The sequence below is a fragment of the Dreissena polymorpha genome, chromosome 4 (assembly GCF_020536995.1).
Source record: "Dreissena polymorpha isolate Duluth1 chromosome 4, UMN_Dpol_1.0, whole genome shotgun sequence".
Taxonomy (NCBI): domain Eukaryota; kingdom Metazoa; phylum Mollusca; class Bivalvia; order Myida; family Dreissenidae; genus Dreissena; species Dreissena polymorpha.
The window spans coordinates 105,617,182-105,643,884 of record NC_068358.1 but is presented as its reverse complement, the minus strand read 5'-3'; the positions used below and the strand labels follow the sequence as shown (position 1 = coordinate 105,643,884).

The following is a 26,703-nucleotide window of genomic DNA, read 5'->3' as shown; positions in this document are numbered from 1 at the left end:
CACATTTTTCAACCTGAATGACATTTATTGTTGGATCTTCATGAAACTTTGTCAGAAGATTTGTCCCAATAATATCTTGGACTAGTTCAAAAATGGTTCCAGTCTGTCGAAGAACATGGCCGCCAGGGGGCCATTTGTTGTTCATTCTGAATGAAACTTGGTTAGAACATTTGTTCTATTGATATCTTGGGCTGCAAAGAACAGGTCATTTTTTTTTTATCTCAGGTGAGCAACTTTGGGCCTTTCAGGCCCTCTTGTTTGTTTAAAGGAAGTGTTTTCTTATTGAAAATCCAGTTTGGGCGGTAAGTGACTTCTAATATAAACATCTAAATACACCTACAGATTGTGGCCCTGCCATACAACACTCTTCTCCACAAGTCCACTAGGGAGGCCAGCGGTATCAAGCTGAAGGACTGCATAGTCATCATAGATGAGGCACATAATCTTCTGGAAACCATCAACAATGTGTACAGCACGGAAATCACAGGTTCACAGGTGAGAAGTATACTCCTGCCAAGTGCATCAACAGTGTGAACAGCCTTCAGTGTGAACCTTTTTTATGCTCCCCCTAAAATTTTGGGGGGAGCATATAGTCGCCGCTTGGTCTGTCCGTCCGTCGGTCCGTGCATTATTTTTGTCCCGGCTATTTCTCAGCAACCAATGATGATTTTTCACAGAGTTATGGCCCTTTGAAATTTTCCATTAACTGTACATATAGTGCAATTCTTGTCCAGGCTATTTCTCAGCAACTAATGACCAGAATTCAATGAAACTTTATGGGAAGCTTCACTACCAAGAGATGTGCATATCATCAGCCGGTTCTCGTCGGATGATTTTTCACAGAGTTATGGCCCTTTGAAATTTTCCATTGTACATATAGTGCAATTCTTGTTCGAGCTATTTCTCAGCAACTTGTTAAGGGAATTCAATGAAACTTTATGGGAAGCTTCGCTACCAAAAGGAGATGTGCATAATATCAGCTGGTTCTTGTCGGATGATTTTTCACAGAGATATGGCTCTTTGAAATTTTTCCATTGTTCATATAGTGCAATTCTTGTCCGAGCTATTTCTCAGCAACTTATTACGAGAACTCAATGAAACTTTATGGGAAGCTTTACTACCAACAGGAGATGTGCATATTATCAGCTGGTTATGGTCGGATGATTTTTCACAGAGTTATGGCCCTTTAAAATTTTCTATAAACTGTACATATAGTGCAATTCTTGTCCGGGCTATTTCTCCCCAACTACTGACTGGAATACAATGAAGCTTTATTGGAAGCTTAACTACCTTGAGGAGATGCGCATGTCATTAGTGGGTTCTGGTTAGATGATTTATTTAGAGAGTTATGGCCCTTTGAAATTTTTAATTTGCTAAACCATCCATCGTATTATTTTGTCCAAAGTTATGCCCCCAAGGTGTTTCCTTTTATCTGAATATATAGTGCAATATTGTTACAAAAAAAAACTTTGGGGAGCATCACCCGTCTCCGACGGTTTCTTGTTTCTCTGGTCTACATCGGAGTTTTAGAAAAACACATATGACGCTTATGCATTAATGTCAACTTACAACTTGTTAAATGTATATAATGAGCAATTTCTTTTAAGAGACTGTATTATAGTTCACATTAAATAGCCCCCTCCATCCCCTCTTATTTTTTTAGCAAACAAGTATTGGTTTAAAAAAAAAAAATTGATTTTCGAGCAGCTGAATAAGCAGTCTGCTTTCAGTTGAAAGCATGGATCTATAAATATTATAAAACTCACACCTGTACTATATGCGACAGTTGGTGCGAGCCCACAGCCAGCTGAGCCAGTATGAGCACAAGTACCGGTCGCGCCTGAAGGCCCAGAACCTCATGTACATCAAGCAGATCCTCTACGTGCTGGCCAGTCTCACCAAGGCACTTGGAGGTGGGTACTGTATAGTGCCTTGGTTGTTAGTGACTGAATAATAATTAGAAAATTATTCTTACTTACAAAACAGGGCTTAATGCATGTGTGTAAAGTGTCATCCCAGATTTGTCTGCATAGGCTAATCAGAGACAACACTGTCTGCTTTTATGAAAGTTTTTGGTTTAATTAAGCCTTTTTAAAACTGCAATTAGTGTAGGCAGAAAGTGTCATCCCAGATTAGCCTGTGTGGACTGTGCTTTATATTATCTGTTCAGTCTCACCAAGGCACTGGGGGGGGGGGGGGGGGGGTTACTAAACCCTTTCTTGCTCGGAATTAACGCAACACTTTCAAATATAGATATGACTTTTGGTGTGTGAGTCTTCATACACAAGTTACATAAATTATGACAAAGTGACATTTTCTTCTTTGAGTAATCTGATAACATGTATTCAATATTGAAAAAACTGTTGCAGGTAAAATAGACCAGGTTCCTGATAAGCAAATGTTTACAGTTATAGGTAAGAGTTAGAGTAAAAATATTCCTATATTCATGCTTGGCTTTATCAGTGATCAGGTGGCCGTTTCATAAGCAAACGTTCGACAATTTTAACTTACGAGAGAATTTTGTAATCTTTATAAGTTGACGAACTAGATCGCCATGCTTCTCAAATATATACTGAGCTTGAGATGCCAATGTAATTAATTAAGTAGTGAAAATTTATTATCATATGGTATGGACTTTAGCAATTATGTATTATGAAATGGTCCAGAGGATGTTTTTATAGTAAGAGTATTTTTAATGGATTCTATTACATGAATTCAAATTTATCCTTGAAAAGGATACTCATTTATTTATAATGAAAGTACAGTTTTCCAATATAGTCATGCATAAACATATGTGATTTGTTGAAGCAGAAACTAAATTTGCTCAAAAGATTGAACAATTATTGCAACAAATGTCAATAAAAAAAAGTTGCAGCTGATTTTGTTGTCCATTACAGTGATTTTGTTATGCATTACAGGTAAGGTCATGTCATAAGTGTTGGTACAACAAATGACCCAGTACAACCCAATTTACTTATGATTAACTAGTACTATTTGACTTGTTTTCTTCACTGCATTAAATTAAATGTTACGCTCCAACAGAATGCTGCTTTAAATTATTAGAAACCCGCCTGTGGACGTTAAACAACTTCTTATTCCACTGCCAGCTGGACAATGTTAATATGTTCAAGATACTTCGATATTGCCAGAAGAGCATGATCTCTAGAAAGGTAATACGTTGGAAGTGACTGACCTGTCTGGTTCAATAAATCCTATTCTCTGTTTTTCCATTTGGTGAAGCAATCACACACTTGCTTTTTCTCAAAACATTGAGATCAGCTAAAAGTTTGGACAGAAGGCAATTTTAGAAAGCTGTAAGAAATATTCAGCTTTCTCTATACATAATTGCTATTATTACCCGATGCCTTATATAAATGATAATCAATTATTTTTTGCTATTTCCTTGATGTCGAAAAAGAAATGTTGCAATGTTTTAAACTGTTACCAGTGAATATTTTGAACTGTTGACCGGTCAATAGTTTGAACTGTTGCCCGCTGGAATAATGACGTCATTTCACAGTTAAACAGTGAAAATTATTGATTACTGTTGTGTTTAAATACAAATTTAATTTGCTCTTTTTTCTATGTTTGAAAATTGATCAGGTAATAAAACACTTATTTCATGGATGCTTGGTGGTATTGGCCTCGGGCAACAGTTCCAAAGTCATCCCTGCTACCTTGGGACAACAGTTTTGACTGTTCACCGCGCATCCATGAAATAACTGTATATTGTTTGTGTGTGTGATACAGTCACAGCATGCTTATCTGATGCTTGAAAGACACAAGTAACTTACACTTGCTATTTCATGTGTACACCCAAATAGAAAAAATATAAAAAAATCTGGTTTCTGCTAATTGTCATGGTTAAAGTTATAATTACCAATGAACTACATTTACATTTTTGTGATGATTTGAATCATTTTTTGGTAAATCTCCAATAATGAAAAGTCTTGAGTGTGACACTGTTGTATCTGCTAAACATTTGTGTATGAGTTTGACACTCAACACTTAAAACAACCGATGTGACTGTCATTTCAGTTGCATGGCTTTGTTGAGAAATACAGGCCAGAAATAGTTCCTGCAGGTAATCTACAGTCTGTTAAAATTCACTGATACAAAGTATTTTTTGTTTGTTTTTGAGTCGTACGTGGGTTTGGTTAGTGTGTAGATTGTAATTGTTATTGAATATTATTTTACCAAGAAGCATGAACTTGCAAACTCAATATAACATTATTGTAGAGCCCACTTATGGAAAGCTCCATATAGCAGTCAAATGACCTACATGATGACGTCATTAACGTTATATAAAATGGCGCCAAAAATGAAATTACTTTAAATACTTACATATAGCACGTCAGGGGTGGCGAAATCAAATGTCCGAGTTGCCCGAGTCGTACATTTGCTTGTCTGGGCAACTGATTTTTTAGCTCATCTATTTTTATGCCCCCCTTCGAAGAAGAGGGGGTATATTGCTTTGCTCATGTCGGTCGGTCTGTCGGTCCGTCCACCAGGTGGTTGTCAGACGATAACTCAAGAACGCTTGGGCCTAGGATCATGAAACTTCATAGGTACATTGATCATGACTCGCAGATGACCCCTATTGATTTTGAGGTCACTAGGTCAAAGGTCAAGGTCACGGTGACCAGAAATAGTAAAATGGTTTTTGAATGATAACTCAAGAACGCATACGCCTAGGATCATGAAACTTCATGGGTAGATTGATCATGACTTGCAGATGACCCCTATTGATTTTGAGGTCACTAGGTCAAAGGTCAAGGTCACGGTGACCTAAAATAGTAAAATGGTTTCCGGATAATAACTCAAGAACGCATACGCCTAGGATCATGAAACTTCATGGGTAGATTGATCATGACTCGCAGATGAACCCTATTGATTTTGAGGTCACTAGGTCAAAGGTCAAGGTCACGGTGACCTGAAATAGTAAAATGGTTTTCGGATGATAACTCAAGAACGCTTAGGCCTAGGATCATGAAACTTCATAGGTACATTGATCATGACTCTCAGATGACCCCTATTGATTTTCAGGTCACTAGGTCAAAGGTCAAGGTCACAGTGACTCGAAATAGTAAAATGGTTTCCGGATGATAACTCAAGAACGCTTAGGCCTAGGATCATGAAACTTCATAGGTACATTGATCATGACTGGCAGATGACCCCTTTTAAATTTCAGGTCACAAGGTCAAAGGTCAAGATCACAGTGACTCGAAATAGTAAAATGGTTTCCGGATGATAACTCAAGAATGCCTAAGCCTAGGATCATGAAACTTCATAGGAACATTGATCATGACTGGCAGATGACCCCTATTGATTTTCAGGTCACTAGGTCAAAGGTCAAGGTCACAGTGACTTGAAACAGTAAAATGGTTTCCGGATGATAACTCAAGAATGCTTACGCCTAGGATCATGAAACTTCATAGGAACATTGATCATGACTGGCAGATGACCCCTATTGATTTTCAGGTCACTAGGTCAAAGGTCAAGGTCACAGTGACTCGAAATAGTAAAATTGTTTCCTGATGATAACTCAAGAATAATTAGGCCTAGGATCATGAAACTTCATAGGTACATTGATCATGACTGGCAGATGACCCCTATAGATTTTCAGGTCACTAGGTCAAAGGTCAAGATCACAGTGACAAAAAACATATTCACACAATGGCTGCCACTACAACTGACAGCCCATATGGGGGGCATGCATGTTTTACAAACAGCCCTTGTTTTAAAAAAAACTAGAAATGGCGCGGCAGAGGCCGACGCGTATCCCCACGCCGAATGTTTGACCTAGGTGTGCCCCAGGGTTGGTAATGGGGCCATGCATAGCTGAGATTGACCGTATTGTCATAAGAGAAGTTCATCATCAATTAGAAGTGAATTGGTGTAGAAATAAAGAAGTTATAGTAAAAGGCAATTTTGGGTGGGTGTGACATATGTGGGCAGGGCGCCCCAGGGTTGGTAATGGGGCCATGCATAGTTGAGATTGACCGTATTGTCATAAGAGAGGTTCAGTATCAATTTGAAGTGAATCGGTGTAGAAATGAAGAAATTATAGTAAAAGGCAATTTTGGGTGGGTGTGGTCTATGTGGGCGGGGCGCCCCAGGGTTGGTAATGGGGCCATGCATAGTTGAGATTGACTGTATTGTCATAAGAGAAGTTCAATATCAATTTGAAGTGAATCGGTGTAGAAATGAAGAAATTATAGTAAAGGCAATTTTGGGTGGGTGTGGTCTATGTGGGCGGGGCCCCAGGGTTGGTTATGGGAACATGCATAGTTGAGATTGACCCTAATGTCATAAGAGAAGTTCAGTATCAATTTGAAGTGAATCCGTGTAGAAATGAAAAAATTATAGTAAATGGAATTTTTTGGTGGGTGTGGCCTATGTGGGCGGGCGCCCCAGGGTTGGGATTGGGGCCATGCATAGTTGAGATTGACCCTAATGTCATAACAAAAGTTCAGTATCAATTTGAAGTGAATCCGTGTAGAAATGAAAAAATTATAGTAAATGGAAATTTTTGGTGGGTGTGGCCTATGTGGGCGGGGCGCCCCAGGGTTGGGAATGGGGCCATGCATGGTTGAGATTGACCGTATTGTCATAGGTGAGGTCCAGTATCAATTTGAAGTGAATCGGTGTAGAAATAAAGAAGTAAATGTAAAATAACCTAAAAAAATGAGTGATAATTTCTGACGCGGCCCCACCCCAACCCCTATAACTTTTGACCCAGGGGTCAGATCAAAATTCCAAATAGTGCAGGGTCGCACATATGCTCATAGCTACCATGTGTGTAAATTTCAAGGTTCTAGTGCTTTTAGTGTAGGAGGAGATAGTGGCCAGGACGGACGGACAGACGGACGGACAGACGGACGGACGGACGGACGGCGGAGATCACCACAATATCCCCACCTTTTTTTCAAAAAGCGTGGGGATAATTATGAGCTATTTTCATCACCTTGGTGTCGGCGTTGGCGTCGGCGTCCGGTTAAGTTTTGCGTTTAGGTCCACTTTTCTCAGAAAGTATCAATGCTATTGCATTCAAAATTGGTACACTTACTTACTATCATGAGGGGACTGGGCAGGCAAAGTTAGATAACTCTGGCGTGCATTTTGACTGAATTATGTGCCCTTTTTATACTTAGAAAATTGAAAATTTTGGTTAAGTTTTGCGTTTAGGTCCTCTTTTTTCAGAAAGTATCAATGCTATTGCATTCAAACTTGGTACACTTACTTACTATCATGAGGGGACTGGGCAGGCAAAGTTAGATAACTCTGGCGTGCATTTTGACAGAATTATGTGCCCTTTTTATACTTAGAAAATTGAAAATTTTGGTTAAGTTTTGTGTTTAGGTCCATTTTATTCCTTAAGTATCAAAGCTATTGCTTTCGAACTTGCAACACTTATTAACTATCATAAGGGGACTGTGCAGGCAAAGTAATGTAACTCTGACTGGCATTTTGACAGAATTATGTCCCCTTTTTATACTTAGAAAATTTAAAATTTGGTTAAGTTTTGTGTTTAGCTCCACTTTATTCCTACTGTATGAAAGCCATTGCTTTCATATTTGCAACACTTATTAACTATCATAAGGGGACTGTGCAGGCAAAGTTATGTAACTCTGACTGGCATTTGGACGGAATTATGGGCCCTTTATACTTAGAAAATTGAAAATTTGGTTAAGTTTTGTGTTTTGGTCCACTTTACCCCTAAAGTATCATAGATATTGCTTTCATACTTGGAACACTCGCAAACTATCATAAGGGTACAGTAAAAGGACAAGTTGCATAACTCTGGATGTCATTTTTACGGAATTATGGCCCTTTTTTGACTTAGTAACTTTGAATATATGGTTAAATTTTGTGTTTCGATCCACTTTACTTCTTAAGTATCAAGGCTATTGCTTTCAAACTTCAAATACTTTCATGCTATCATGAGGTTACTGTACCTGGCAAGTTGAATTTTACCTAGACCTTTGAATGACCTTGACTCTCAAGGTCAAATTATTAAATTTTGCTAAAATTGCCATAACTTCTTTATTTATGATTAGATTTGATTGATACTTTGACAAAACTACTCTTACCTGACATACCCCAATAGACTCCACCCAAACCATCCCCCCCGTGCCCCCCCCCCTCCCCCCCCCCCCCCCCCCCCCGAATCCCCCCCCCCTGTTTTTTTTTTTTTTTTTTTTTTTAAATCATCTCACAAATGACCACCACACCTTCACACTATACCCTCCCCACCCCCCCACCCCCAATTTTTTTTTTTTAAACGGTTAAAAACACAACTATTAATTTTTATTATTTTATGTTTGAAATACCGTCCAACCATCGCACCCAAGAATCCCCCCCACCCGAATCCCCCCCCCCCCCCCCCCCTCTATTTTTTTTTTTTTAAGATCATCTCACAAATTACCACCACACCCTCACACTATACCCCCCCCACCTCACCCCCCCCCCCCCAATTTATTTATTTTTGAAACGGTTAAAAACACAAATATTTATTTTTATTATTTTATGTTTGAAATACCGTCCAACTATCGCACCCAAGAATCCCCACCCCCCGCCCCCCCCCCGCCCCCCACACCCCCCCCCCCCCCACCCCCGAATTATTTTTTTTGCATTTATTTCGCATTTTTGGAAGATAATGTAATAAATGTCCACACCCCCACACTATACACCCCTCTTCACTCCACCCCTGTCCGTGGACAACAATTTTTTTTAAAGTCGGGTCCAGGTATACAAAAAAAATACATTGTATTAAAGCCGTAATTAAGTTTAACAAAACCGGATGTTGACACGCGATTACATTGTCAGTGATATTTGCGGAGCAATCAAGCTAAAATACGAGCACTCTCCTGCGCAGTGATCTCCCTTATTCTATAAGAGACCGGGAGCATGCCGCATTTTCAACATTCGGCCCGACTGTTAGACAGTGTACAGACTGGTTTCTTTATATTTACAATCAGACGGAAATAAAAAGTATCAAACTAAGATAATCAAAACACGGTCTACCTTGTTATTTGAGACGACTTTAATGGTAAAGATGGAACATTTTGTTTTTGTTTTAATCTTCAACAACAGAGCAGAAACACAAAGCTTTGAGCAGTCCATTTCCCAAAAATACTAAGAAAGATTATGATAAAAAATATGATCTAAGTAAACGCACCAGAACTTTTAAAAAAACTTGGCTAACAGATTTTCAATGGTTACCAGTTGATGATAATCAAATTGTTACCAGTAGCGGTGCAGAGCCTCAGTCTGATGAGGTTCATATATTGGACTAGTTTAATTTGTTAAGATTACGATGTACTTATGTTAAACACATTTTTTAATAACACTAGCTTTGCAAGATTTAAAGTTTTAGAAAGTCTTTATATTGTTTATAATATACTGCTATAATGAATGTACCATTGAAATACAATTATAAACAAAACAAGCAAATCATACTCATTTTGATATATTCCACATTATTTTACATTAATCAATAAATGCGTTTATAATTTATATAAACATTAACGGACAAGTGTAGTTCAGCAACGGACAAGTTAAATTTCCTAAATGGTTGTCCGTGGACAAGTATAGTTTTTTGAGATTATGCCACCCCTGCACGTCACCATATTAGTTGTTATTTTTATATTTTCCTATTGAAATCCCAAACATTATATTTATATTAAATTTTATTTGAAAATAATTCTGTTATAGATTTTTAAAACAAGGTATGAGCATTTATCTCTGGCCTATGTATGTCCAATCAGTGAAATAAGTTTTTTTAATAAGACTGTGTGGCAGTGTTGCATACAATTTAGAAAAATCAAAGGTTTTTACTTAGTACGCTTTGTAATCTTTTCTATCACTTTAAAAAACACTTCCAAAGAGTGTTTTAAAGACCAAAACATATTAATGATTCTTTTCTTGTAGACCTTATTTCAGTAGTTTGTTATGTTATTTAATATAGCAAGGAGACTGGAATTTAAAAAAAAAAGATTATTTTTTTGGGTACATGACACTGATATTTGCTATAAAACCAATTATGCATGGATTTTTAAGTTCTTATCCAGAAAAGGGAAGGGTAATTCCTTGTTCCATTTTAAATATGAACAGACATTTCATAAACTTTACAGCTGAACAAGAGAAGCAAAAGGAAACCAGCACATCTAGCCTGTCGTCCTTCTTGCAGACAATTAGTGGGAAGGGACCTAACCCTAGCAAAGGTATGGTTTGCTTTTTTACAAATTGTCTTTCTTGAAATAGACCAGCACTTCTAGTCTAACATCTAATAATAACTGGACAGGGAGCTAACTCTGGCAATAGTATGGTTCACTTTTTTCAAGTTATCTGTCTTGTAATAAACAGCAGATCACGTTGAGTTGACAGTTAAATGCAACTTTATTTGGGTGGAGGATATGATAAGTTCGACATTATGTTAAACCTTTCTGTTTTAAAATAGAGAAATAAATACTACCTCTGAATTTATATTCATACATATTAATAAATTTAAAATTCAACAATATTCAATTTTCTCCAGTTATTGCTCATGTAAGCCCTTTAAATGAGCCTGGCTTTATGAAAGGGAGTTAAATGCGTGTGCATAAAGTGTAGGCCGAGATACTGTAAGTTTTCAGACACCTAATTTTCGCACACCCCCTTTTTTTGCCAAAATTAATATTTTTTGTGACTTAATTTTCGGACATGCGTATTTTCGTCTATCATTAATGACTAAATTTTCTGACAGTATATTTTACAGCGCCACTTTACCAGTTTTCAGCACTGTATTTGCTTATTTTTTGACACTTTGACAATCATGGATATTTATAAACAGCTTAAGGTCATAAAACCGCATGACCGAGGGCAATGGCCATAACATTTGCATTTGGGTAAATAACCCTGTATACTGGTAAAAAACAATTGCTTCACCCAACAGCTGTTTTAAATGGTATTTTCCTATAAGGAGGCAGTATGTTGAATGTTTTTACTTTTTTGATCTGTATAACTTCCGGCAAGAGTTAGCAAAGCTGTGAAGCTGTATTTATTTCAAAGTAGAAACACTATTGTGAATTGATTTATTGCTTTTATTTCAATATAATTATAATTTTCTGACATTTAATTTTTGTCTCTTAATTTTTGGACACGTGTACTTTTTAAATATTTTCCCTATCAAAATTTGTGGACATAATGTTTTTGTCCCCTACCGGTTTCACTGGAGGGGACTTATGGTTTTCGCTCTGTGTGTCTGTCTGTCTGTGAGTCTGTCACACTTTTCTGGATCCTGCGATTACTTTAAAAGTTCTTAATATTTTTTCATGAAACTTGAAAATGGATAGTTGGCAATATGGACACTATGCACGTCATATCATTTTGTTCCTACGTCAAAAATTCTGGTTGCTATGGCAACAAATAAACAGAAATTCTGACAATGGTAAATTTCTGACAATGGTGGAGCCGGTAGGGGACATATATTGCTTGGCAATAGTCTTGTTAATTTTATTTTTAAATGTCCAAAAACTTAAGTGATTATGGTAAGCCTGTGCAGTCTCCACAGGCTAGTAAGGGACAACACTTTCCGCCTAAACTGGATTTTTGCTAAGAAGATATTTTCTTTAAACAGAAAATATAATAAAAGCAGAAGGTGTCATTCCTGATTAGCCTGTGCAGACAGCACAGGCTAATCTTGGAAGACACTTTACCTACATGCATTAAACCCCCTTTTCACAGAGCACAGCTCATATGTAAACTGACATCTGAGTCTTTAAAATGGTCAAAGTTGAATACCTCATTGCAGATGCTCAATATAATTTGTCACCATGCATTTTGCTAACATTTAAATGTAAGGTAAATGACTTGACTGGGGGACGATGACATGGATGGTTTACATACAAATATGCAGTGCTGAGAACATTCACCTGATTATTGTTTTGACACAAGGTCATTATACCTTAGCATGTTGGTGAGAGAGAGGCTGCACCAGGTAAAACAGTTTATTGCACTTTCACAAGTTGTTAAGGTTATTAAGAAAACACTTCTGTTACATAAATGTAAAAAAAAATAGGACATGAAATGTGAATGACTTGATTATGTGGGAAAAGTGTCCGTTTCATTTAAATTTGCAATGAAGTAATATGGTAGATATTGTTCCTATAGATATGTTATCATTGTGAACTTTGATTCCCAGTGTAAATTTCAACAGTATTGCTCAGTTGCACCCACTTATGAACAATTGAGCCGTCTTCTGTGAAAACTGGGCTTAATGCATGTGGGTAAAATGTCATCCCAGGTTAGCCTGTGAAGTGGGCATAGGCTAATCATTGAAGACATTTTCTACCAAGATTTGATTGTCATTTAAAAGGGACCTCCTTTTTTTATAACGCTGAAATTGATGTCCCTAATACTCCCGTGTGTACTGCACAGGCTAATCTGGGACAATACTTTAAGCACATGCATTAAGCCCAGTTTTCCCAGAATGACTCTCATATAATCTCTTATGTTCTTATTTTCCCAATTTTGCCTTTCATGGGAAAACTGGCATTGATGCAAATGCTTTAAGTGTCATTCCAGATTAGCCTGTGCAGCTTGCACAGGCTTATCAAAGACGACACTTTTAGCCTACAATAGATTTTCATTAAGAAGAGACTTCCATTAAACAAAACATTTCTTGAAAGCAGAAAGTGTTGTCACTGATTAGCCTATGCAAACTGAATAGGCCCTGTTTTCAAAGATCAATATTCATATTATTTCTGATGTTTGTAGTTGTAGACGCGGTTGTCAATGACGACAGACGTGAGGACTTTGTGATGGCGTCACCTCTCATGCACATCGAGGGCTTCCTGATGTCACTGACCAATGCAGACAAAGATGGCAGAATTGTGGTGAATAAACAAAGTAGGTTTGCTTTGAGACACCCTTTTATTGGAATCGTATCCAATCATACCTTTTTTATGCCCTCGAAGGAGGGCACATAGTGATCGGACCGTCCGTCCGTCTGTCTGTCTTTCCGTCACACTTTGCATTTTGGTTTCTCATTTAGGTTTCAAAAAATGCTCATAACTTCTATGTCGCTTCAGATAGCAACTTGATGTTTGGCATGTATGTGTATCTCATGGAGCTGCACATTTTGAGTGATGAAAGGTCAAGGTCATCCTTCAAGGTCAAAGGTCAAAGTTATGGCTTCAAAGCGGCGCAGAAGGGCGCATTGTGTTTCTGACTAACACATCTCTTGTTTATATTTCAATTATACTGCAAAAGATAAATTTTTTAAAGTTTTTGATAGCAAAAGCAGGGCTCTGGTTTGGCCGTTTTTACCGCCGAATATCGGCGGCTTCCCCCATGAAAAAAGTATACTTTTTAACCAGGTTTTCCGAAGGAAAAAACTGGTTATTAGATTGGCGAATGCGGGCGGGCTGGCGTGCTGACTGGCTGGCTGGCGGGCTGGCGGAATAAGCTTGTCCGGGCCATAACTATGTCGTTCATTGTCAGATTTTAAAATCATTTGGCACATTTGTTCACCATCATTGGACGGTGTGTCGCGCGAAATAATTACGTCGATATCTCCAAGGTCAAGGTCACACTTTGAGTTCAAAGGTCAAAAATGGCCATAAATGTCCGAGCCATAACTATGTCGTTCATCGTCAGATTTTAAAATCATTTGGCACATTTGTTCACCATCATTGGACGGTGTGTCGCGCGAAATAATTACGTTGATATCTCCAAGGTCAAGGTCACACTTTGAGTTCAAAGGTCAAAAATGGCCATAAATGAGCTTGTCCTGGCCATAACTATGTCATTCATTGTGAGATTTTAAAATCATTTGGCACATTTGTTCACCATCATGGGACAGTGTGTCCCACGAAAGAATCACATCAATATCTCCAATGTCAAGGTCGCCACGACTAAAAATAGATTTTAAAAAAAAAAAAAACTTACAAAGGGGGTTAATTTTTTTTGGTCATTTCAAAAGTTCAGTTTGAGTTTTCTCCCTTTATCAGATTTTTTTTTCACAATGAAAACCTGGTTTTGTGACAATTTTGTCCCTTGTTTCCCCTTTTTCAGCTAAAAATTCCCCCTCCAAAAAAAAATTTTTTTTTGTTTTTTACTTTATACCTATGTTGCCAGCTGGTATGGTGCTACTAACCTTTGATTAAATGTATATTTATGTAAATCACATTAAAATATAGCAATTTTAGGTGTTGAATGGTTGGTGAAAAGTTCTTCTAAAATTCCCCTTTTCGCCCAAAACGACGCAAAATTCTCCCTCATGAGGGCTGTGGGTGGCTTCCCCTTGCGGCAAGAGAGGGCCCTGATATGGCTGTGTTAGTAAAAAATGATGATGTTTCTTAATGTCTCTTTTCAGTTTGATGTAAAAAAAGGTCAAATGGTATGATTACTACATGTGTATGTGAAATATTGTGTTGAAATTGCGTTGGGCATATAATGCATAGGCATTAGGTATCGCCCCAGATGTGTCTGAGCAGTCTGCATAGGCTACTCTGGGACAATTGTTTCTGCCTGGACTGTATGTTCGTAGACAAGAGACGGATTTTAAATTAAAAATTCCATTAAAGCAGCGTGTCCCTAATCATCATGTGCGGTCTGTACAGGCTAATATGGGACAACACTTAAGGCGCATGCATTAAGCCCAGTTTTCTCTTGACCCCCTGTACATGACTTCAGAGCTCCTGAGCCAGTCTAGCATCAAGTTCATTCTACTCAATCCTGCCATCCACTTCTCAGATATTGTGAGGGAGGCACGGGCTGTCGTGGTCGCCGGGGGAACCATGCAACCAGTGAGAAGCATTTGTGTATCGTTTGTATACATCGTTTAAGAGTTGGGTATACAGGATTCTTCATTGATGTCTGTCTGTAGACTCAAACATTTTCGACAATGTGAAACAATAAAACAGAATTGCATGTTTTCCAAAAATTGAAACTAGTAATTCATTTTTGTTTCAATACAGTGGTAAAAAATCATATTGTTATAAAAAAGACCGTAGAAAGAAACAATAATTTATGTTCTGTTCATCAGTATTTAATATGAAGTTTTGAACCTGTTTTTGTCTCTAGCTATGGTCTTTATTATTGTTTTTAAGTGTTAGACCTGTTTGTTGTTATTTTCAGTTACAAAAACATAGGAGCCTGGGAAAACAAGGTTTAAGGCATGTGCTTAAAGTGTCGTCCGAGATGAGCCTGTGCAGTCCACACAGGTTTAGCAGTTATGACACTTTCTGCCTGAACTAGATTTTAGCTAAAATTAGACTTCCTTTCAACAAAAAATACTTCAAAAAAAGAAAGTGACCTCTCTATGAGCCTATGCTTACTGCACAGGCTAATCTGGGAAGACACTTTTTGCACATGTATTGAACCTGTTTTCCCAGTGTGAGGCTCATAACGTTTTGACTGTGCTGACGATGAGATTATCTCAGTATTTCCTTTACAACTTTGATGTGCTGTATATTCAAGGTGAGTGAGTTCAGGACCCAACTGTTCCAGGCTGCCGGTGTGGAGGCGGGCCGCATACTGGAGTACTCCTGTGGTAAGTAAACATCACCATGTTTGAGCATTATTTAGCTAAAGAAATGAGCCCCTCTTGGAAAATAGGGCTTAATGCAGTTGCATAGTATTGTCCCATAATAGCCTGTGCAGTCCACACAGGTGAATCCAGGATAACACTTCCAGCTTAAACCAGATTTTTGCTGAAAATAGACTTCTCCCAGATGGAGACTCCAAAATTAATTTAGAGTATTTTGCATAGTATTGAACTTAATATATGTTAACTGGTTATTAAAAATACTAAATAAACATTATGTGGCTGTTGTTTGTATTATGGGATGTTGATGAAATGTGTCAGTAAACCATATATTATGCATGATTTTTATACCCTCATTACCATTGGTAATGGGGACTATATAGGAGCAGTCGGTCCGTCCGTCCGTCGGTCGTTTGGTCTGTCCGTCTGTCGGTCTGTCCCGAAATTTCATCCGATCTTCACCAAACATGGTCTAAAGTTGTATCTAGATGATATATAGGTCAAGTTTGAATATGGGTCATGCCGGTTCAAAAACTAGGTCAAGGGGTCACTTAGTGTGTTTTAAACCTAAAGTTTGTCCAGACCATAACTATGTTTTTTAGCTCACCTGAGCACAACTTGCTCATGGTGAGCTATTGTGATCGCCTTTTGTCCGTCGTGCGTCGTCAACATTTACCTTGTTAACACTCTAGAGGCCACATTTATTGTCCAATCTTCATGAAACTTACTCAGAACATGTGTCCCAATAATATCTTGGGACGAGTTTGAAAATGGTTCCGGTTGATTGAAAAACATGGCTGCCAGGGGGCGTGGCAGTTTGCTATAGTAAAATCTTGTTAACACTCTAGAAGTCACATTTATTGTCTGATCTTCATGAAACTTTGTCAGAATATGTGTCCCAATAATATCTTGGATGAGTTCGAAAACGGTTCTGGTTGGTTGAAAAACATGGCCGCCAGGGGGTGTGGCAGTTTTGCTTATATGGTTATAGTAAAACCTTGTTAACACTCTAGAAGTCTTATTTTTAGTCCAATCTTCATGAAACTTTGTCAGAACATGTGTGCCAATAATATCTTGGACAAGTTCGAAAATGGTTCCGGTTGGTTGAAAAACATGACCGCCAGGGGGCGTGGCAGTTTTCCTTATATGGCTAGAGTAAAACCTTGTTAACACTAGAAGTCACATTTTTAGTCCAATCTTCATGAAACTTTGTCAGAACATGTGTGCCAATAATATCTTGGACGAGTTCGAAAATGGTTCCGGTTGGTTGAAAAACATGGCCGCCAGGCGGCGTGGCAGTTTTCCTTATATGGCTATTGTAAAACCTTGTTTACACTCTAGAAGTCACATTTTTAGTCCAATCTTCATGAAACTTGGTCAAAACATGTGTCCCAATAATATCTTGGACGAGTTCGAAAATGGTTCCAGTTAAATGAAAAACATGGCCGCCATGGGGCGGGGCAGTTTTCCTTATATGGCTTTACTGTATGGTAAAACCTTGTTAACACTCTAGAAGTCACATTTGTGGTCCAATGCTCATGAAACTTGGTCAAAATATTTGAACTAATAATATCTGGGCTAAGTTCAAAAATGGTTGAGATCAGTCAAAAAACATGGTTGCAAGGGGGCGTGGCATTTTTCCTTAAATGGCTATTTACTACAAAACCTTGTTAACACTCTAGAAGTCACATTTATTATCCAATCTTTATGAAACTTGATCTGAACATTTGTTCTAACAATAGCTTGAGTGAGTTTGAAAATGGTTATGGTTTGTTAAAAAAACATGGCCACCAGGGGGTGGGGGGGGCGTTGTCCTTATATGGCTTTAGTGAAAACTTGTTGACACTATATTAGCCACATTTATTGGCCAATCTTCATGAAACTTGGTCAGAACATTTGTCCCAATGAAATTTTGCCAGAGATTGAAGCTGGGTCATATGAGCTCAAAAACTAGGTCACCAGGTCAAATATAAAAAAACATGTTAAAAGTCACTTTTTTGGTCCAAAATAATCTTCATGAATCAGCTTGCTTTTTTTCAGAATAGTCTAGTTCCTTTGGCTTTCAGGTGAGGGCCTTAGGGCCTGATGGCCCTCTTGTTTAATATTAATGTTCAGCATTTTTCTTGAACTAGGCAACATAATAAGTCATATGTTGTTGAGTGGACTTCTTCCACAATTTTCAATCACTAACTTTAAATATGTCTTCACCATGATGTCTAGATTTGCAAGACACTTTTGTCATACACCTGCGTTATTTTCCATTGAAAATGGTTGACAAAGTAGTGCAGGAGATTTTATTTTTCTTTGTGAAAAAGTCTTGTTTAGTTCTGATATTGCTCATGTTCAGCTATTGTGGTCACTTTATCTACAGTGGTGTAAATGTTCAGTTGTCAATGTTTAGCTTGTTACCACTCTGGAGGCCTTATTGTCCCCTACCGGTGAAACCGGAAGGGACTTATGGTTTGCACTCCGTCTGTCTGTCTGTCAGTCTGTCTGTCAACCCGTCACACTTTTCTGGATCCTGCGATAACTTAAAAAGTTCTTCATATTTTTTCATGAAACTTGAAACATGGATAGATGGCAATATGGAGATTATGCATGCCATTTCATTTTGTTCCTACGTCAAAAATTTGGGTTGCTATGACAACAACAACAACAAAAAATTTTACTGACAATGGTGGAGTTTCACCGGTAGGGGACCATATTGCTTGGCAATCTCTTGTTTTTCATCCAATCTTGATGAAACGTGGTCAAAATGAAGAATGTGATTTCAGGACATGTGATTCCTGGTGAACAGCTGCTGCCTATTGCCCTCACTACAGGCCCCACGGGTATACCCCTGGACTTCACCTTCCAGAATAGGAGTCAAAACAGTCTGGTAGGTTACATTACACTATAACCCTAGACTTAATCTTCCGGAAAAGGAGTCAACACAGTCTAGTAGGTTACATTCCACTTTACCCCTGGACTTCACCTTTCAGAATAGGAGGCAATACAGTCTGGTAGGTTACATTCCACTATAACGCTAGACTTCACCTTCAAAAAAAGGAGCAAACACAGTCTGGTTGGTTAGATTCCTCTATACCCTTTGACATCACCTTCCAAAACATGAGTAGACACCAGGGGATCGTTTCAATAAGATATCGTATCGTAAATATTACGTTATCGTAACTCGAGTAGTTGCGATTGGATTTACGATTATCGTAAACCGTTTCAATAACCCCCTCGTAAATATCCTCGTAAATCGCTCTCGCAATCTACGATTTCTTTATTGTACATTCGGTTTTCTTTGGGGTTATATTCAAACTGTCAACATCCGGTAGGTTGTTTACACCGTGTTGTTTTCGTAATGTGTTGCGGAAATTTGAGAAAAAGCACATATAACAAATATTGAACAGAGAGCGAGATGGCTCACACGGGATCAATAGACCATTTATTGCATAAATCAGTCTTTCGTACCGTGTTACAATGGAATAGTGTTGTTTTTCACTGTGTGCAAAGCCCATGAACTCACTGGAATTGTTACTAACGTCGTTAGTGGAAATGGAATTTAGAAATGTCTAATCATCATGCTGAATTATCAACAGCATCATTTCTCTGGAACACTGCGATATGCCTTATATAAGTGTTTCATAGTTATGGTGCTTTTAAAATAGTTCACTATCTGCCAAGATTGGAATGGTACTTGTATACAGGTAAAATAAATAATTGTGCAGTGTTTATTTTACTAACATATTGTAGTGAAATAAGGTCACTTCCAACAGCCTTGCTTTTGGGCTAGCTCTTTAGCGACGCGGTTAAACTGTCTGACTACCACTCTGGAGGTCGTGGGTTCAATGCCCGGCTTAAGCTCAGTATTTTCACATTAATGGCGACAAGGCAAAAAACGAACTGTGAATGCGGGAATGGGTCTGAGCTGTTTAATGGTTTCTGGGAGGACCATGTGGATGCAAGACATGCTGTAGCGAGCGTGTCTGGGCCTTGAAACATTAAAAGGGGGAGGAGTGTAGTGAAATAAGGTCACTAAGGCTGTTGGGCTAGCTCTTTAGCGACGCGGTTAAAGTGTCTGACTACCACTCTGGAGGTCGTGGGTTCAATCCCCGGCTTTTGCTCAGTATTTTCACATTAATATCATACACTATCACATATAAATATCTATTTAACTCTTTGTATTAAAGCTTGATTCTTGAAAAAGTATGATGCTTATCAAGACACTGGAGTCTATTTCCCGAGTAGAACCAATACTTTGTGTCATCAGAGATGATCGTGAGGACCCTCCCTAATTCCCTCATTGCCAGTGGGGATCAAAGTGGGACCTTCTGATAAAAGTAGCTAGACAGACAATATATTAAATTATGTAATATTCCAGGGAAACCTTTTTACCCGAGGTATTGTCATAGCCAGCTCCTCGCCCGCCGTCTGCCTTACGCATCGTGCTAAAACTTTGACATTTTGCTCTAAAATCAAAGTGCTTCCACCTGCAACTTTTTAACTTCATATGTAGATGCACCTTGATGAGTTCTACATGCCACACCCATTTTTGGGTAACAAAGTCTAAGGTCACCGTGACCTTAAAAAAAATCTGACAAGCTTTAATTTATTCAAAAGTGCATATAATCATTGATGATTCTGTAATACATGTAGTTACATATTAAAACAGTTACAATATGTGTTTCTCATTTGTTTGCTTCATAAAACATGGTTTATCTCAATGCACATCCAACTCTCTCAGTAACGCTTGATTGGTCATTGTCGGCTTGGGTACTTCTTACATGTACCTTGGGTACTCATTAAGTATACTTAAATGTACCCCGGGTCACCGATTACCCTAAAACAATATTGCTTATCTTCAGCAAACTAATCTTTAAAAACAAACTGTATCAACATGCTTTTTGAGTAAGAGTTTTGATAATATAGAGGCCATTGTACAGAAAATTTGACATGAATGTGAACATAATTAATTAAAAAAAATAGCAGACAACAACCGATTTAGGGTTAAAATTCCCGGGTATGTTTTAGTATATTTACCGTACCCGGGGTACATGTAAGTATACTTAAGAATACCATCGGTACATGTAAGTAGTACCCGAGCCGTAAATGACCAATCAAGCCTCAGTAACTGTTCCTAAATTACAGTCACTATGTTGCCTTTTAAACTCCAACACAAAAAGGTCTTGACAAATGAAATGTAGGGTATTTGCACCATATTTGTCTGTGTTTAATGATCATGTAAATAAACTTGACATGCAGAAAAATAATATACTTTTAACATAATTTTTATGTCCCCCACCACTATAGTGGGGGCATATTGTTTTTGCCCTGTCTATCTGTTGGTTTGTCAGTCTGTTGGTTGGTTTGCTCCAACTTTAACATTTTGCCATAACTTTTGCAATATTGAAGCTAGCAACTTCATATTCGGCATGCATGTGTATCTCATGGAGCTGCACATTTTGAGTGGTGAAAGGTCAAGGTCATCCTTCAAGGTCAAAGGTAAAAACAAGAAACCGTCGGAGACGGTTGATGGCTCCCCAAAGGTTTTTTTGTTCACAATATTGCACTATATATTCAGATAAAAGGAAACGTCTTGAGGGCACAGTAGTTGGGGGGACAAAAATATTTATATATAAAATTTCAAAGGGCCATAACTCTGTGAAAAATCATCCAACCAGAACCCGCTGATAATATGCCCATCTCCTTTTGGTAGTGAAGCTTCCCATAAAGTTTCATTGAATTCCGGTCTTTAGTTGCTGAGAAATAGCCCAGACAAGAATTGCACTATATGTACAGTTAATGTAAACTTTCAAAGGGCCATAACTCTGTGAAAAATCATCCGACCAGAACCCTCTGATAATATGCACATCTCCTCTTGGTAGTGAACCTTCCCATAAAGTTTCATTGAATTCCGGTCATTAGTTGCTGAGAAATAGCCCGGACAAAAATTGTACACGGACGGACGGACAGACGAAGCGGTGACTTTATGCTCCCCCAAAATTTTTTGGGGGAGCATACAAAATCAAAGTGGCGAAGAAGGGGACATAGTGTTTCCGACAAACACATTTCTTGTTTTTCCTGCATGTTTCCTGCATACATTCATTTTTGTGTATTAAAAAAATTATTTCCCCTTGTGAAAAATGCACTTCATCAGAAAATAAGTAGGTAACCATAAGTGCATTTTAATTGTGTTTTAAGTATATTTTCAAATAATTTCATTAACTTTTTGGAATAAACAAAACTGAAAAAGTACACACAAGTGTATTAAATTCTCATTAATTACATTTTCATATACATACATGTACCAACGCCTATTTATGAGCAGTAGTCCTAAAATGGTTTACTTATGGTTGACAAAATGCATTTTGTATTGCCATTATTTCAAAATATAGCTACCCATCCAGTTCAATATAAAACTGTAATGTTAAATTATACACAGTGACACTATGTGAAGTTATAATAAACATATTTTCAACAATTATAATGTGCTTTTTTTCCTATTGTGTTTATTTATTTGACAAAATTATAAGTAAAATAGATACTTGCATATACAAATTCATTTCATGCTCTGAATGTATTTTTGTTAAATACTGTGTATACTTTTGTATTATTTGTACTTTTCTAATGTTTAACAGTGATGGTATTTTTATTATTTTCATTGTATTTTTAAACTGTGTGCAGGCACACATCCACAGGGTTTCATTTTTTTAGGATTTAAGAAAAAATCAAATTAAACACCCAGTGAAATCAATTAAAATGATACAATTATATATGCAATAGTGTCTATTTTACTTATATTTTGTACAAATTAATAACAGGTTAAACTGCATGTACTGCAGTGTTGAAAAAACACTGTTTATTCCCAAATTGATGTCTTATTCCAACTTCACATAACAGTGTGTTCCTAGAATAATGAAGAAATACTGGAATCTCAAATTGTGTCATATCATTGTTTCTAATATCTGCATCAGCAGTAACCCTTCTGAAAATGAAATGTGCTTTTTACCAAAATGCACCTAAAAAATGGCATTTTATCTGCACTTGTTTAAGCGAATCGTCTGCATTTTCTAAAGAGTACACTTTATTGCATTAATTAATTAGAAACAGATGAAGCCTTTTTTCATGTTCTTTAAATTCGGAAGTGTATTTTTCTTTTTTTTATAAATAATCCCATTTTTCTTAGACAGTGGAGTTTTAAGTACATCTTTTTAATTTATAAAATGTTTAAAGTGTATCTTTTCTAGGTTAGGACATATTTTTACTTTAGAAACAAAAATAACTCATTCTTAAAAGCATTATTAGGTGTTTGCTAAAATTCAAATTAGTAACAAAGTATTTTTTCCATTGGGGCCATACAATCAAAATGTTCACCATGAAAATGCTGACAACTTCAAACATCATTCTTTTTAAGTACAAATGTAAGCGCTTCTTCTGCGTTCTCTGTATTGCAATCCTCTTTATAATTTAAAGTGTATTTAATTACATGTTGAACAAAAAGATTGTGAAGTAAGAAGCTAAAGTGACATTATTCAAGAAGCTTCTTCTCTTAAAGATTCACTAACACAACATCGAGTTTAAACAGTTTTAACAACTTTATTCGCAACAACAGTAAATATTTGTAGTGGTTATAACAATGACCCAAAGAAATATTATTTATATGATTTCAAAAAAATCTGACAACATATGTGAAGAATTATCAGTGGAAAATATAGGGATATGGAGTAGCTGTACACACAATTTAAGTGGAACATTTTAAGTACAAAATGGGCATTATTAAGCTAAATGCAGGTCAGGGATAAGCAACTTGGTCAGTGACCTCACAATGACATAATGACCCTGAATACATAAGTTCTTTTAATGAAAATATGTAATAGAAACAGTGATATAAGGATGTTGCATGTTTACCATAATTTTATACACAGCTTATCATTCAAGGTATAGTCGAGCTAAAATTAAATATATATTTTACATTTAAGTTCTGATAAAAAAAATACACATTTTTTTCTTCAAGAGTTCCTGCCGTGTTCAACTGCATGTGTGTAATATAACGTATTCAGTATTATGGGTATGAGAGTCCGATCCACTGCTCCCGGGCCTTGTGGCAGAATCCAACCTTCATGCAAGTTTGTTGTTGCACACGGACTGGAAACCTATGGAATGTATCATGTGTTTAAAATTAACAGTACATGATAAAGCATTTATATACATGATTTGATTAACTGTGTTTAAATTTTCATTTATTTACTGTGCTCAAGTTTTCAACATCTATTGATTTTTTATTCACATATAGTTTATGTATCAAATAAAAAAAAAATTAGGAATAAAAAAAGGTGAAAAGTAAATAAATTATGATTGTACCATCCCTGTAAAATGAAAAATAATTTTAACTTTAATTATTTGACCCAAAATCTATATTTTATCACATGCTATACCCTGTTACACATGTGTAATATACTTTTTAAGCGTTTTCATTGGCTTAGTTTTCGTTTATTGACCAATCGCATTTTGTTATTTCACCGAAATGACGTTGCAACGTCAAATGATGCCACGAAATGTAAACATCATTTGGGATTTATCATTATGTTTGCATTAATATTTATTTAATTTGCTCATTTAAAAGCATGTGATAAAAAAGATCTCACACTCGTTGTCATATCATACATGTACCATATTTTATTAAACTCGTCCAGGAAATTCATTAGTAAGCTCGCCAAAGGCTCGTTTACATACAAAATTCCTTAACTCGTTTAATGAAATATGGTATGATATGACAACTCGTGCCAGATCCTATATGTAAGACATGATGTATTTAAATAAATAACATTTTTTCTACAACAGTTTAAAATCATGATTGAGTAATTGATTATAGAAATAAAGACATTTACCGATCATATGTTTGCTGATTGAACTCGTGAAGGCATGTCAATTAACGAAAGATGATCTGCTGATTCCATTAAGATCTGCCAGCTTGGAATAGATGTTTCCTTTGGCCAAAATTCTTTAACTGATGTCAGTGATGAGTACCTGTTGGTGTAGTACAATATGAAAAAGTGAATAATACTAGTCTTCTAATGTAATGAAAATACTATAATATGTTACTGTTGTGTATGTGTGTTCAAAAACAACAAGATATTTTGATAACTCAGTAATTGATTTGTTATTTCATGATGATCATCACTTTGGTGTTTTGTGGTTGAATGTTTGATACACATGTAGGCTAACAGTTGCCTAACTGGGCACATTTTACAATCCAACATAATTTAGCAATGCATGTATCGTTCTGACAGAATATTAAATAAACATTATACAAAGAAAAGGAATAGATTGTTAAGAGTTGTATAGCGTTGATAACAAACATTTACCAATAAAAAACAAGGCTCCATTGAGTACTTATCCTAACAAAAAAACTTCCGAAATCACATGCAAATTGCAATGGAGATAAAAGCTTACAGCAAAATTAATCATTGCACAATAATTTGAGCGGCGGGAAGCGCATATACTTCAACTGCTGTTGAACAATATAATTGAATCACACACATAATAAACACATTGGGTTTTTACGTATGATAAATTGCAATTTATTTTGATTTATTCATCCTTATCGAATATAAACAAAGGGCAGTAACTGACATATTGATCCCAACGTTAAATATTTTGCAGAAAGTAATCAAGGGATAAAAAACAACATGTTTACTTCCTCTGTATTGTCGTCGATAAAAAGACGGAGCCAAAAGCTTCTTATTCGGCGTCTATATGCACAACAAACGCGGCGTCCATTTTGTTTTCGACGTAACTACGACTGCTTCTTACGTCTCGTAGACTTACGAGAGAATTCTACGATATCGTAAGTTGCAAAAGTTTATTGAAACGCAAAATGGCAAGTTGCGATAATCGCAACTGGTTTACGAGTCGTAACATACTTACGAGTGCTTATTGAAACGGTCCCCTGGTAGGATACATTCCACCATACCCCTAGACTCAAGAATAGGAGCAAATATAGCTTGGTTGGCTACATTCCACTTCATTGTTTTGTATCCCTCTTTTGTTCATTTAAAAGTATTGCATATTTTTAGAATTCTTCTCCTTGTCTGGTATTAAAGCAAGTTTTGTTTACTGAATATTTGCTATAGTCGACGTGTATTTAAATAATTTTGAAGCATTTAATTGGATTTGAAAAATAAGCTTTGGGGGATTGTTTAATGTGATTTTCATCAAAACTTCACTGTCAAAACCCAGTTGTCTGCAGGTTTCTGCATTAAGGCTGGATGCATTTTCTTTTTCCATTGCAATTTTCAGGACAGGACTTATTAAGCTTTTAAGTTGTAACAGGCTTGAGCCCTCTAAGATAAACAAGACTTTTGCCAAGCAATATATGTCCGCTACCGGCTCCACCATTGTCAGATTATTTTTTATGTCCCTCACTATAGTAGTGGGGGACATATTGTTTTTGCCCTGTCTGTTGGTTGGTTGGTCTGTTGGTTGGTCTGTTGGTTGGTTTGCGCCAACTTTAACATTTTGCAATAACTTTTGCTATATTGAAGATAGCAACTTCATATTTGGCATGCATGTGTATCTCATGGAGCTGCACATTTTGCAGTGGTGAAGGGTCAAGGTCAAGGTCATCCTTCAAGGTCAGAGGTCAAATATATGTGGCCAAAATCGCTCATTTTATGAATACTTTTGCAATATTAAAGATAGCAACTTGATATTTGGCATGCATGTGTATCTCATGGAGCTGCACATTTTGAGTGGTGAAAGGTCAAGGTCATCCTTCAAGGTCAGAGGTCAAATATATGTGGCCCAAATCGCTTATTTTATGAATACTTTTGCAATATTGAAGATAGCAACTTGATATTTGGTATGCATGTGTATCTCATGGAGCTGCACATTTTGAGTGGGGAAAGGTCAAGGTCATCCTTCAAGGTCAGAGGTCAAATATATGTGGCCTCAATCGCTTATTTTATGAATACTTTTGCAATATTGAAGATAGCAACTTGATATTTGGCATGCATGTGTATCTCATCGAGCTGCACATTTTGAGTGGTGAAAGGTCAAGGTCATCCTTCAAGGTCAAATATATGGGTCAAAATTGCTCATGTAATGTCACTTCTGCAATATTGAAGCTAGCAATTTTGTATTTGAAATGCACGTGTATCTCATGGAGCTGCACATTTTGAGTG

The 26,703-nt window shown here is 36.9% G+C and overlaps 1 protein-coding gene across 1 annotated transcript in view; it reads left to right on the top strand.

The window, feature by feature from the left end:
* Positions 1-26,703, top strand: part of LOC127877202 (ATP-dependent DNA helicase DDX11-like) — a 177,346-nt gene that overhangs the window by 118,023 nt on the left and 32,620 nt on the right. The window contains 10 exon segments of the mRNA XM_052422871.1: positions 343-495; positions 1,787-1,913; positions 2,370-2,414; positions 3,064-3,170; positions 4,039-4,084; positions 10,137-10,226; positions 12,760-12,891; positions 14,680-14,792; positions 15,466-15,538; positions 18,307-18,410. Coding sequence (XP_052278831.1) covers positions 343-495; positions 1,787-1,913; positions 2,370-2,414; positions 3,064-3,170; positions 4,039-4,084; positions 10,137-10,226; positions 12,760-12,891; positions 14,680-14,792; positions 15,466-15,538; positions 18,307-18,410 — 990 coding nt within the window.